This window comes from Pecten maximus, chromosome 14, assembly GCF_902652985.1.
Source record: "Pecten maximus chromosome 14, xPecMax1.1, whole genome shotgun sequence".
Classification (NCBI taxonomy): Eukaryota; Metazoa; Mollusca; class Bivalvia; order Pectinida; family Pectinidae; genus Pecten; species Pecten maximus.
Window position 1 is genome coordinate 10599680 of NC_047028.1, and position 14925 is coordinate 10614604.

A 14925-nucleotide genomic window follows, 5' to 3' on the forward strand; every position below is an offset into this window, starting at 1 on the left:
GGGTGATATCCAACTCCAAGGACATCAAATATTCATTACAACTGTTGAATAACATTTAGTTTATACCACACATGGACTAAGTTCTAAATGCGTTTTGAAGGGTTGACACTGCGATCTTTGACCTGGACTACTTGGTTCAATGAGATTTGATTGGCTAACACTTTTCACAGTGTCGAGAAAATATTGAAACACATAAAGTAGCTCGCAATTGATTTGTGATTTTATTTTTTGTATATCAATGTATTGTTTCGAAAATGATAACCTTACTAGTTTTTTGTTGGGAGGTATAGTTTGTTGCATTATTTACAAACATTTCCGAAATTGTCAGTGTTCCGAATTAATTAGCGGCATTTTAGTTTTTACCGTATCGTTACATCTCTGACTGATATTATGAAAAGAACACTCGTTGAAGCAAAAGAGGTCAATTTATCCTCGAAATTGCTTTTCTTTGGTGCAGAAAGCATGTCAAACAAATCCGTGGTTATTTCTTTCGCTATCCTTAATTATGTTTCCAAAGTTACCAAAGCCAATCCATATACAACAACCACGAGTTATGTAATCGCTATATATATGTATAACTTATATTTCCAGATCACCTGGTATGAATTAATATAACTATTATAAGGCGGTATTCACTGTTCAACAATGGATATCATTATAACTTGCCCTACCAGATCACCTGGACTGAGCTAATATAACGACTACATGGCGGTTTTCACTGTTTATCAATGTATATCATTATAACTTGCCCTACCAGATCACCTTGTCTGAGCTAATATAACGACTACATGGCGGTTTTCACTGTTCAACAATATATATCATTATAACTTGCCCTACCAGATCACCTTGTCTGAGCTAATATAACGACTACATGGCGGTTTTCACTGTTTATCAATGTATATCATTATAACTTGCCCTACCAGATCACCTGGACTGAGCTAATATAACGACTACATGGCGGTTTTCACTGTTTATCAATGTATATCATTATAACTTGCCCTACCAGATCACCTTGTCTGAGCTAATATAACGACTACATGGCGGTTTTCACTGTTCAACAATATATATCATTACAACTAACACTTCAGAGATACGAAGAAAAGATTTTAGTCGTTCACTGTCTATCTCTCGTGACGTAATATCTTATTTGGAAAATTGCGTTGGATATTTCCTCCCTAATATATTTATGTTGTAATCAATTCTTTATTGATCTTTTGAATTGTGTTAATAAAAAGTACAAAAATGTCTTGGTGTTTTTACCCGGGTATGGAAAAAAACCTTTATTTAGTTAAAATCATCGCATTATTTAAAAATGGACTGTTGTAAAAAGACAGTTAAACATCTTTTCGTTAAAGAATATCTGCCGAATATTTCAACCTACACTTTTTATTGCTCAACGTGATATGCATTTCTTATGCCGCGAATTGTCGTACGTTTAAATTGCCTAATCAATATGTCTTTAAATTTTCAAATCGCTTAACTTGTCAACTGAATTTAGAAAGAACATGTCTTGTTACATAAACTGATGACGACATGTAAATCTCATGTAAATGAAAGGAACTTGATCAATAACTAATTCTACATAATGTTTATAACATGTAATGGAAACATGACGGGTAATATCGAAATCCTTCACTGACAACACCTGTATGGTATAGCATATCCAGTGAATACATTCCTTTATCTGTGTTTGGATGTTTTGAATTCTAAATAGATACATACATACAAATACACAACACATGTTACATTTGAACTAAGTGCTGTTAGTTTTGGACATTTACCTTTTACATTTTATATACTTTATTAGTGTGTATGTTTTTACGTGTTGCTGAACTGGGTACTTCGTATGTGTTTCTATACTTACAGATGTTCATCTTACCTGGACTTCTCGGCCTCGTCACTTGGGCGACAATTGTGACAGGTATTTCATACAACATTAAAAGCACGATAATATCAAGTTCGTTCTGGAGTTTTTCAGCACTCAAATCTGACAGTCTTTAAATATTTATAATATACACACCTCTTAATCCTATGATGATTCACTTTAGATATCATGTTGTCGAAATAATTCTTATATGTTATAGACATTAAGTATGATTTCTCATAACTGCTTTAATCAGGTCTATAGGAGACACATGGTATTAGCTAATTAGTAATTTAACACTTTAGGCAATGCGCGTGTATATAATTTAGCTGTCACACATGCATATATTCGGTTAAGCTCAAGATCGATGCTATTATGTAGTGTAGAGAATATGAGCTTGTGTGAGAAGCCCTGTTTTAATATTTCCCATTGGGGTAGATAAATCATGCCATAAACCAGAATAATACCTTCTCAGAAAAAGAACAACAGCGCTTTTTTTATTATATGCATATTACTTGCTACGTGATTTCAGGTCAGTATAGCAATGTGACCAGTCTAGAGAAAGAATTTTGGGCATGGAGAATGAAAGACTCACCCGTGTACGCAACCTACTTAGGATATTACGCCTACAACGACCGACTACGATCATATAATATGTCGATTTTCGACACCAGGAAGGTATGTATTTACAGGGATCAGCTTATTATTTGTGGCGAGTATTCCATGTTGATGTTTTTTGCCTGCCCATATTTACTCAGTTTATGTAATTGTTTCCTTATCTTTGTTACCTCAATGCCAGATGTTTTATCATTGTCTTTGATTTCTAAGTTCAATGTGAATGTTTATTTAGTTCCTTCCTTGAATCCATGTATATTTGTATCAGTTACTTTTGATTCTTATGTCCCTTGTATATGTTTCATTAGTTCTTGTTTGTACAGCAGGTCATCTTTATTTCAGTGTCCCATGTTGGTACATCAGGTCATCTTTATTTCAGTGTCCCATGTTGGTACATCAGGTCATCTTTATTTCAGTATCCAATGTTGGTACATCAGGTCATCTTTATTTCAGTATCCAATGTTTGTCCATCAGGTCATCTTTATTTCAGTATCCCATGTTGGTACATCAGGTCATCTTTATTTCAGTATCCCATGTTGGTACATCAGGTCACATTTATTTCAGTATCCCATGTTGCTACATCAGGTCACATTTATTTCAGTATCCAATGTTGGTACATCAGCTCATCTTTATTTCAGTATCCCATGTTGGTACATCAGTTCACATTTATTTCAGTGTCCCATGTTGGTACATCAGATGTCATCTTTATTTCAGTATCCCATGTTGGTACATCAGGTCACATTTATTTCAGTATCCCATGTTGGTACATCAGGTCATCTTTATTTCAGTGCCCCATGTTGGTACATCAGGTCATCTTTATTTCAGTATCCAATGTTGGTACATCAGGTCATCTTTATTTCAGTATCCCATGTTGGTACATCAGGTCATCTTTATTTCAGTGTCCCATGTTGGTACATTAGGTCATCTTTATTTCAGTATCCAATGTTGGTACATCAGGTCATCTTTATTTCAGTATCCCATGTTGGTACATCAGGTCATCTTTATTTCAGTGTCCCATGTTGGTACATCAGGTCATCTTTATTTCAGTATCCCATGTTGGTACATCAGGTCATCTTTATTTCAGTGTTCCATGTTGGTACATCATGTCATCTTTATTTCAGTATCCCATGTTGGTACATCAGGTCATCTTTATTTCAGTGTCCCATGTTGCTACATCAGGTGTCATATTTATTTCAGTGTCCCATGTTGGTATATCAGGTCATCTTAATGTCAGTATCCCATGTTGGTACATCAGGTCATCTTTATTTCAGTATCCCATGTTGGTACATCAGGTCATCTTTATTTCAGTGTCCCAGGTTGGTACATCAGGTCACATTTATTTCAGTATCCAATGTTGGTACATCAGGTCATCTTTATTTCAGTATCCCATGTTGGTACATCAGGTCATCTTTATTTCAGTGTCCCATGTTGGTACAGCAGGTCCTCTTTATTTCAGTATCCCATGTTGGTACATCAGGTCATTTTTATTTCAGTATCCCATGTTGGTATATCAGGTCATCTTTATTTCAGTATCCAATGTTGGTACATCAGGTCATCTTTATTTCAGTATCCAATGTTGGTACATCAGTTCACATTTATTTCAGTGTCCCATGTTGGTACATCAGGTCATCTTTATTTCAGTATCCCATGTTGGTACATCAGGTCACATTCATTTCAGTATCCCATGTTGCTACATCAGGTCATCTTTATTTCAGTATCCCATGTTGTTACATCAGGTCATCTTTATTTCAGTATCCCATGTTGGTACATCAGGTCACATTTATTTCAGTATCCCATGTTGGTACATCAGGTCATTTTTATTTCAGTGTCCCATGTTGGTACATCAGGTCATCTTTATTTCAGTATCCAATGTTGGTACATCAGGTCATCTTTATTTCAGTATCCCATGTTGGTACATCAGGTCATCTTTATTTCAGTGTCCAATGTTGGTACATCAGGTCATCTTTATTTCAGTGTCCCATGTTGGTACATCAGGTGTCATATTTATTTCAGTGTCCCATGTTGGTACATCAGGTCATCTTAATGTCAGTATCCCATGTTGTTACATCAGGTCATCTTTATTTCAGTATCCCATGTTGGTACATCAGGTCATCTTTATTTCAGTGTCCCAGGTTGGTACATCTGGTCACATTTATTTCAGTATCCAATGTTGGTACATCAGGTCATCTTTATTTCAGTATCCCATGTTGGTACATCAGGTCATCTTTATTTCAGTGTCCCATGTTGGTACATCAGGTCATCTTTATTTCAGTATCCCATGTTGGTACATCAGGTCATTTTTATTTCAGTGTCCCATGTTGGTACATCAGGTCATCTGTATTTCAGTATCCCATGTTGGTATATCAGGTCATCTTTTTTTCAGTATCCAATGTTGGTACATCAGGTCATCTTTATTTCAGTATCCAATGTTGGTACATCAGTTCACATTTATTTCAGTGTCCCATGTTGGTACATCAGGTCATCTTTATTTCAGTATCCCATGTTGGTACATCAGGTCACATTTATTTCAGTATCCCATGTTGCTACATCAGGTCATCTTTATTTCAGTATCCCATGTTGTTACATCAGGTCATCTTTATTTCAGTATCCCATGTTGGTATATCAGGTCATCTTTATTTCAGTATCCAATGTTGGTACATCAGTTCACATTTATTTCAGTGTCCCATGTTGGTACATCAGGTCATCTTTATTTCAGTGTCCCATGTTGGTACATCAGGCCATCTTTATTTCAGTATCCCATGTTGGTACATCAGGTCACCTTTATTTCAGTATCTCATGTTTGTACCGCAGGTCATTTTTATTTCAGTATCCAATGTTAGTACATCAGGTCACCTTTATTTCAGTGTCCCATGTTGTTACATCAGGTGTCATATTTATTTCAGTGTCCCATGTTGGTACATCAGGTCATCTTTATTTCAGTATCCCATGTTGGTACATCAGGTCATTTTTATTTCAGTTTCCCATGTTGGTACATCAGGTCATTTTTATTTCAGTGTCCCATGTTGGTACGTCAGGTCATATTTATTTCAGTGTCCAATGTTGGTACATCAGGTCATCTTTATTTCAGTATCCCATGGTGGTACATCAGGTCATTTTTATTTCAGTATCCAATGTTGGTACATCAGGTCATCTTTATTTCAGTATCCAATGTTGGTCCCTCAGGTCATCTTTATTTCAGTGTCCCATGTTGGTCCCTCAGGTCATCTTTATTTCAGTGTCCCATGTTGGTACATCAGGTCATCTTTATTTCAGTATATAATGTTAGTACATCAGGTCATCTTTATTTCAGTATCCAATGTTGGTTCATCAGCTCATCTTTATTTCAGTGTCCCATGTTGGTACATCAGGTCATCTTTATTTCAGTGTCCCATGTTGGTACATCAGGTCATCTTTATTTCAGTATCCAATGTTGGTACATCGGGTCATCTTTATTTCAGTATCCAATGTTGGTTCATCAGCTCCTCTTTATTTCAGTATACAATCTTGGTACATCAGGTCATCTTTATTTTAGTATCTAATGTTGGTACATCAGGTCATCTTTATTTCAGTATCCCATGTTAGTACATCAGGTCATTTTTATTTCAGTATCCAATGTTGGTACATCGGGTCATCTTTATTTCAGTATCCAATGTTGGTTCATCAGCTCATCTTTATTTCAGTATCCCATGTTGGTACATCAGGTCATCTTTATTTCAGTATCCAATGTTGGTACATCAGGTCATCTTTATTTCAGTGTTCCATGTTGGTACATCATGTCATCTTTATTTCAGTATCCCATGTTGGTACATCAGGTCATTTTTATTTCAGTATACAATGTTGGTACTTCAGGTCATCTTTATTTCAGTATCCCATGTTGGTACATCAGGTCATCTTTATTTCAGTATCCCATGTTGGTACATCAGGCCATCTTTATTTCAGTGTCCCATGTTGGTACATCAGGTCATCTTTATTTCAGCATCCCTTGTTGGTACATCAGGTCATCTTTATTTCAGTATCCCATGTTGGTACATCAGGTCATCTTTATTTCAGTGTCCCATGTTGGTACATTAGGTCATTTTTATTTCAGTATACAATGTTGGTACTTCAGGTCATCTTTATTTCAGTATCCCATGTTGGTACATCAGGTCATCTTTATTTCAGTATCCAATGTTGGTACATCAGGTCATCTTTATTTCAGTATCCAATGTTGGTACATCAGGTCATCTTTATTTCAGTATCCAATGTTGGTTCATCAGCTCATCTTTATTTCAGTGTCCCATGTTGGTACATCAGGTCATCTTTATTTCAGTATCCCATGTTGGTACATCAGGCCATCTTTATTTCAGTGTCCCATGTTGGTACATCAGGTCATCTTTATTTCAGCATCCCTTGTTGGTACATCAGGTCATCTTTATTTCAGTATCCCATGTTGGTACATCAAGTCATCTTTATTTCAGTGTCCCATGTTGGTACATTATATCACCTTTATTTCAGTATCCAATGTTGGTACATCAGGTCATCTTTATTTCAGTGTCCCATGTTGGTACATCAGGTCATCTTTATTTCAGTATCCCATGTTGGTACATCAGGTGTCATATTTATTTCAGTGTCCCATGTTGGTACATCAGGTCATTTTTATTTCAGTAAAGAATGTTGGTACTTCAGGTCATCTTTATTTCAGTATCCCATGTTGGTACATCAGGTCATCTTTATTTCAGTGTCCCATGTTGCTACATCAGGTGTCATCTTTATTTCAGTGTCCCATGTTGGTATGTCAGGTCATCTTTATTTCAGTGTCCAATGTTGGTACATCAGGTCATCTTTATTTCAGTGTCCCATGTTGGTTCCTCAGGTCATCTTTATTTCAGTGTCCCATGTTGGTACATCAGGTCATCTTTATTTCAGTATATAATGTTAGTACATCAGGTCATCTTTATTTCAGTATCCAATGTTGGTTCATCAGGTCATCTTTATTTCAGTGTCCCATGTTGGTACATCATGTCATCTTTATTTCAGTGTCCCATGTTGGTACATCAGGTCATCTTTATTTCAGTGTCCAATGTTAGTACATCAGGTCATCTTTATTTCAGTGTCCCATGTTGGTACATCAGGTCATCTTTATTTCAGTGTCCAATGTTAGTACATCAGGTCATCTTTATTTCAGTGTCCCGTGTTGGTACATCAGGTCATCTTTATTTCAGTATCCCATGTTGGTACATCAGGTCATCTTTATTTCAGTATCTCATGTTGGTACATCAGGTCATCTTTATTTCAGTATCCCATGTTGGTACATCAGGTCATCTTTATTTCAGTGTTCCATGTTGGTACATCATGTCATCTTTATTTCAGTATCCCATGTTGGTACATCAGGTCATCTTTATTTCAGTGTCCCATGTTGCTACATCAGGTGTCATATTTATTTCAGTGTCCCATGTTGGTATATCAGGTCATCTTAATGTCAGTATCCCATGTTGGTACATCAGGTCATCTTTATTTCAGTATCCCATGTTGGTACATCAGGTCATCTTTATTTCAGTGTCCCAGGTTGGTACATCAGGTCACATTTATTTCAGTATCCAATGTTGGTACATCAGGTCATCTTTATTTCAGTATCCCATGTTGGTACATCAGGTCATCTTTATTTCAGTGTCCCATGTTGGTACATCAGGTCCTCTTTATTTCAGTATCCCATGTTGGTACATCAGGTCATTTTTATTTCAGTATCCCATGTTGGTATATCAGGTCATCTTTATTTCAGTATCCAATGTTGGTACATCAGGTCATCTTTATTTCAGTATCCAATGTTGGTACATCAGTTCACATTTATTTCAGTGTCCCATGTTGGTACATCAGGTCATCTTTATTTCAGTATCCCATGTTGGTACATCAGGTCACATTCATTTCAGTATCCCATGTTGCTACATCAGGTCATCTTTATTTCAGTATCCCATGTTGGTACATCAGGTCACATTTATTTCAGTATCCCATGTTGGTACATCAGGTCATTTTTATTTCAGTGTCCCATGTTGGTACATCAGGTCATCTTTATTTCAGTATCCAATGTTGGTACATCAGGTCATCTTTATTTCAGTATCCCATGTTGGTACATCAGGTCATCTTTATTTCAGTGTCCCATGTTGGTACATCAGGTCATCTTTATTTCAGTATCCCATGTTGGTACATCAGGTCATCTTTATGTCAGTATCCCATGTTGGTACATCAGGTCATCTTTATTTCAGTGTCCAATGTTGATACATTAGGTCATCTTTATTTCAGTGTCCCATGTTGGTACATCAGGTGTCATATTTATTTCAGTGTCCCATGTTGGTACATCAGGTCATCTTAATGTCAGTATCCCATGTTGTTACATCAGGTCATCTTTATTTCAGTATCCCATGTTGGTACATCAGGTCATCTTTATTTCAGTGTCCCAGGTTGGTACATCTGGTCACATTTATTTCAGTATCCAATGTTGGTACATCAGGTCATCTTTATTTCAGTATCCCATGTTGGTACATCAGGTCATCTTTATTTCAGTGTCCCATGTTGGTACATCAGGTCATCTTTATTTCAGTATCCCATGTTGGTACATCAGGTCATTTTTATTTCAGTGTCCCATGTTGGTACATCAGGTCATCTGTATTTCAGTATCCCATGTTGGTATATCAGGTCATCTTTTTTTCAGTATCCAATGTTGGTACATCAGGTCATCTTTATTTCAGTATCCAATGTTGGTACATCAGTTCACATTTATTTCAGTGTCCCATGTTGGTACATCAGGTCATCTTTATTTCAGTATCCCATGTTGGTACATCAGGTCACATTTATTTCAGTATCCCATGTTGCTACATCAGGTCATCTTTATTTCAGTATCCCATGTTGTTACATCAGGTCATCTTTATTTCAGTATCCCATGTTGGTACATCAGGTCATCTTTATTTCAGTATCCAATGTTGGTACATCAGTTCACATTTATTTCAGTGTCCCATGTTGGTACATCAGGTCATCTTTATTTCAGTGTCCCATGTTGGTACATCAGGCCATCTTTATTTCAGTATCCCATGTTGGTACATCAGGTCACCTTTATTTCAGTATCTCATGTTTGTACAGCAGGTCATTTTTATTTCAGTATCCAATGTTAGTACATCAGGTCACCTTTATTTCAGTGTCCCATGTTGTTACATCAGGTCATCTTTATTTCAGTGTCCCATGTTGCTACATCAGGTGTCATATTTATTTCAGTGTCCCATGTTGGTATATCAGGTCATCTTAATGTCAGTATCCCATGTTGGTACATCAGGTCATCTTTATTTCAGTATCCCATGTTGGTACATCAGGTCATCTTTATTTCAGTGTCCCAGGTTGGTACATCAGGTCACATTTATTTCAGTATCCAATGTTGGTACATCAGGTCATCTTTATTTCAGTATCCCATGTTGGTACATCAGGTCATCTTTATTTCAGTGTCCCATGTTGGTACATCAGGTCCTCTTTATTTCAGTATCCCATGTTGGTACATCAGGTCATTTTTATTTCAGTATCCCATGTTGGTATATCAGGTCATCTTTATTTCAGTATCCAATGTTGGTACATCAGGTCATCTTTATTTCAGTATCCAATGTTGGTACATCAGTTCACATTTATTTCAGTGTCCCATGTTGGTACATCAGGTCATCTTTATTTCAGTATCCCATGTTGGTACATCAGGTCACATTCATTTCAGTATCCCATGTTGCTACATCAGGTCATCTTTATTTCAGTATCCCATGTTGGTACATCAGGTCACATTTATTTCAGTATCCCATGTTGGTACATCAGGTCATTTTTATTTCAGTGTCCCATGTTGGTACATCAGGTCATCTTTATTTCAGTATCCAATGTTGGTACATCAGGTCATCTTTATTTCAGTATCCCATGTTGGTACATCAGGTCATCTTTATTTCAGTGTCCAATGTTGGTACATTAGGTCATCTTTATTTCAGTGTCCCATGTTGGTACATCAGGTGTCATATTTATTTCAGTGTCCCATGTTGGTACATCAGGTCATCTTAATGTCAGTATCCCATGTTGTTACATCAGGTCATCTTTATTTCAGTATCCCATGTTGGTACATCAGGTCATCTTTATTTCAGTGTCCCAGGTTGGTACATCTGGTCACATTTATTTCAGTATCCAATGTTGGTACATCAGGTCATCTTTATTTCAGTATCCCATGTTGGTACATCAGGTCATCTTTATTTCAGTGTCCCATGTTGGTACATCAGGTCATCTTTATTTCAGTATCCCATGTTGGTACATCAGGTCATTTTTATTTCAGTGTCCCATGTTGGTACATCAGGTCATCTGTATTTCAGTATCCCATGTTGGTATATCAGGTCATCTTTTTTTCAGTATCCAATGTTGGTACATCAGGTCATCTTTATTTCAGTATCCAATGTTGGTACATCAGTTCACATTTATTTCAGTGTCCCATGTTGGTACATCAGGTCATCTTTATTTCAGTATCCCATGTTGGTACATCAGGTCACATTTATTTCAGTATCCCATGTTGCTACATCAGGTCATCTTTATTTCAGTATCCCATGTTGTTACATCAGGTCATCTTTATTTCAGTATCCCATGTTGGTATATCAGGTCATCTTTATTTCAGTATCCAATGTTGGTACATCAGTTCACATTTATTTCAGTGTCCCATGTTGGTACATCAGGTCATCTTTATTTCAGTGTCCCATGTTGGTACATCAGGCCATCTTTATTTCAGTATCCCATGTTGGTACATCAGGTCACCTTTATTTCAGTATCTCATGTTTGTACAGCAGGTCATTTTTATTTCAGTATCCAATGTTAGTACATCAGGTCACCTTTATTTCAGTGTCCCATGTTGTTACATCAGGTGTCATATTTATTTCAGTGTCCCATGTTGGTACATCAGGTCATCTTTATTTCAGTGTCCAATGTTGGTACATTAGGTCATCTTTATTTCAGTGTCCCATGTTGGTACATCAGGTGTCATATTTATTTCAGTGTCCCATGTTGGTACATCAGGTCATCTTAATGTCAGTATCCCATGTTGTTACATCAGGTCATCTTTATTTCAGTATCCCATGTTGGTACATCAGGTCATCTTTATTTCAGTGTCCCAGGTTGGTACATCTGGTCACATTTATTTCAGTATCCAATGTTGGTACATCAGGTCATCTTTATTTCAGTATCCCATGTTGGTACATCAGGTCATCTTTATTTCAGTGTCCCATGTTGGTACATCAGGTCATCTTTATTTCAGTATCCCATGTTGGTACATCAGGTCATTTTTATTTCAGTGTCCCATGTTGGTACATCAGGTCATCTGTATTTCAGTATCCCATGTTGGTATATCAGGTCATCTTTTTTTCAGTATCCAATGTTGGTACATCAGGTCATCTTTATTTCAGTATCCAATGTTGGTACATCAGTTCACATTTATTTCAGTGTCCCATGTTGGTACATCAGGTCATCTTTATTTCAGTATCCCATGTTGGTACATCAGGTCACATTTATTTCAGTATCCCATGTTGCTACATCAGGTCATCTTTATTTCAGTATCCCATGTTGTTACATCAGGTCATCTTTATTTCAGTATCCCATGTTGGTATATCAGGTCATCTTTATTTCAGTATCCAATGTTGGTACATCAGTTCACATTTATTTCAGTGTCCCATGTTGGTACATCAGGTCATCTTTATTTCAGTGTCCCATGTTGGTACATCAGGCCATCTTTATTTCAGTATCCCATGTTGGTACATCAGGTCACCTTTATTTCAGTATCTCATGTTTGTACAGCAGGTCATTTTTATTTCAGTATCCAATGTTAGTACATCAGGTCACCTTTATTTCAGTGTCCCATGTTGTTACATCAGGTGTCATATTTATTTCAGTGTCCCATGTTGGTACATCAGGTCATCTTTATTTCAGTATCCCATGTTGGTACATCAGGTCATTTTTATTTCAGTTTCCCATGTTGGTACATCAGGTCATTTTTATTTCAGTGTCCCATGTTGGTACGTCAGGTCATATTTATTTCAGTGTCCAATGTTGGTACATCAGGTCATCTTTATTTCAGTATCCCATGGTGGTACATCAGGTCATTTTTATTTCAGTATCCAATGTTGGTACATCAGGTCATCTTTATTTCAGTATCCAATGTTGGTCCCTCAGGTCATCTTTATTTCAGTGTCCCATGTTGGTCCCTCAGGTCATCTTTATTTCAGTGTCCCATGTTGGTACACCAGGTCATCTTTATTTCAGTATATAATGTTAGTATATCAGGTCATCTTTATTTCAGTATCCAATGTTGGTTCATCAGCTCATCTTTATTTCAGTGTCCCATGTTGGTACATCAGGTCATCTTTATTTCAGTGTCCCATGTTGGTACATCAGGTCATCTTTATTTCAGTATCCAATGTTGGTACATCGGGTCATCTTTATTTCAGTATCCAATGTTGGTTCATCAGCTCCTCTTTATTTCAGTATACAATCTTGGTACATCAGGTCATCTTTATTTTAGTATCTAATGTTGGTACATCAGGTCATCTTTATTTCAGTATCCCATGTTAGTACATCAGGTCATTTTTATTTCAGTATCCAATGTTGGTACATCGGGTCATCTTTATTTCAGTATCCAATGTTGGTTCATCAGCTCATCTTTATTTCAGTATCCCATGTTGGTACATCAGGTCATCTTTATTTCAGTATCCAATGTTGGTACATCAGGTCATCTTTATTTCAGTGTTCCATGTTGGTACATCATGTCATCTTTATTTCAGTATCCCATGTTGGTACATCAGGTCATTTTTATTTCAGTATACAATGTTGGTACTTCAGGTCATCTTTATTTCAGTATCCCATGTTGGTACATCAGGTCATCTTTATTTCAGTATCCCATGTTGGTACATCAGGCCATCTTTATTTCAGTGTCCCATGTTGGTACATCAGGTCATCTTTATTTCAGCATCCCTTGTTGGTACATCAGGTCATCTTTATTTCAGTATCCCATGTTGGTACATCAGGTCATCTTTATTTCAGTGTCCCATGTTGGTACATTAGGTCATTTTTATTTCAGTATACAATGTTGGTACTTCAGGTCATCTTTATTTCAGTATCCCATGTTGGTACATCAGGTCATCTTTATTTCAGTATCCAATGTTGGTACATCAGGTCATCTTTATTTCAGTATCCAATGTTGGTACATCAGGTCATCTTTATTTCAGTATCCAATGTTGGTTCATCAGCTCATCTTTATTTCAGTGTCCCATGTTGGTACATCAGGTCATCTTTATTTCAGTATCCCATGTTGGTACATCAGGCCATCTTTATTTCAGTGTCCCATGTTGGTACATCAGGTCATCTTTATTTCAGCATCCCTTGTTGGTACATCAGGTCATCTTTATTTCAGTATCCCATGTTGGTACATCAAGTCATCTTTATTTCAGTGTCCCATGTTGGTAGATTATATCACCTTTATTTCAGTATCCAATGTTGGTACATCAGGTCATCTTTATTTCAGTGTCCCATGTTGGTACATCAGGTCATCTTTATTTCAGTATCCCATGTTGGTACATCAGGTGTCATATTTATTTCAGTGTCCCATGTTGGTACATCAGGTCATTTTTATTTCAGTAAAGAATGTTGGTACTTCAGGTCATCTTTATTTCAGTATCCCATGTTGGTACATCAGGTCATCTTTATTTCAGTGTCCCATGTTGCTACATCAGGTGTCATCTTTATTTCAGTGTCCCATGTTGGTATGTCAGGTCATCTTTATTTCAGTGTCCAATGTTGGTACATCAGGTCATCTTTATTTCAGTGTCCCATGTTGGTTCCTCAGGTCATCTTTATTTCAGTGTCCCATGTTGGTACATCAGGTCATCTTTATTTCAGTATATAATGTTGGTACATCAGGTCATCTTTATTTCAGTATCCAATGTTGGTTCATCAGGTCATCTTTATTTCAGTGTCCCATGTTGGTACATCATGTCATCTTTATTTCAGTGTCCCATGTTGGTACATCAGGTCATCTTTATTTCAGTGTCCCATGTTAGTACATCAGTTCACATTTATTTCAGTGTCCCATGTTGGTACATCAGGTCATCTTTATTTCAGTGTCCCATGTTGGTACATCAGGCCATCTTTATTTCAGTATCCCATGTTGGTACATCAGGTCACCTTTATTTCAGAATCTCATGTTTGTACAGCAGGTCATTTTTATTTCAGTATCCAATGTTAGTACATCAGGTCACCTTTATTTCAGTGTCCCATGTTGTTACATCAGGTGTCATATTTATTTCAGTGTCCCATGTTGGTACATCAGGTCATCTTTATTTCAGTATCCCATGTTGGTACATCAGGTCATTTTTATTTCAGTTTCCCATGTTGGTACATCAGGTCATTTTTATTTCAGTGTCCCATGT

At 36.8% G+C, this 14925-nt stretch overlaps 1 protein-coding gene across 1 annotated transcript in view; it reads left to right on the forward strand.

The window, feature by feature from the left end:
• The first annotated feature begins 1735 nt into the window (after positions 1-1735).
• The window catches only part of LOC117342028, a 31121-nt gene continuing 17931 nt past the window's right edge, over positions 1736-14925 (forward strand). Inside the window, exons 1-2 of the mRNA XM_033903990.1 lie at positions 1736-1921; positions 2397-2542. Coding sequence (XP_033759881.1) covers positions 1813-1921; positions 2397-2542 — 255 coding nt within the window. The 5' untranslated portion in view covers positions 1736-1812. The remainder of the gene's footprint in view (positions 1922-2396; positions 2543-14925) is intronic.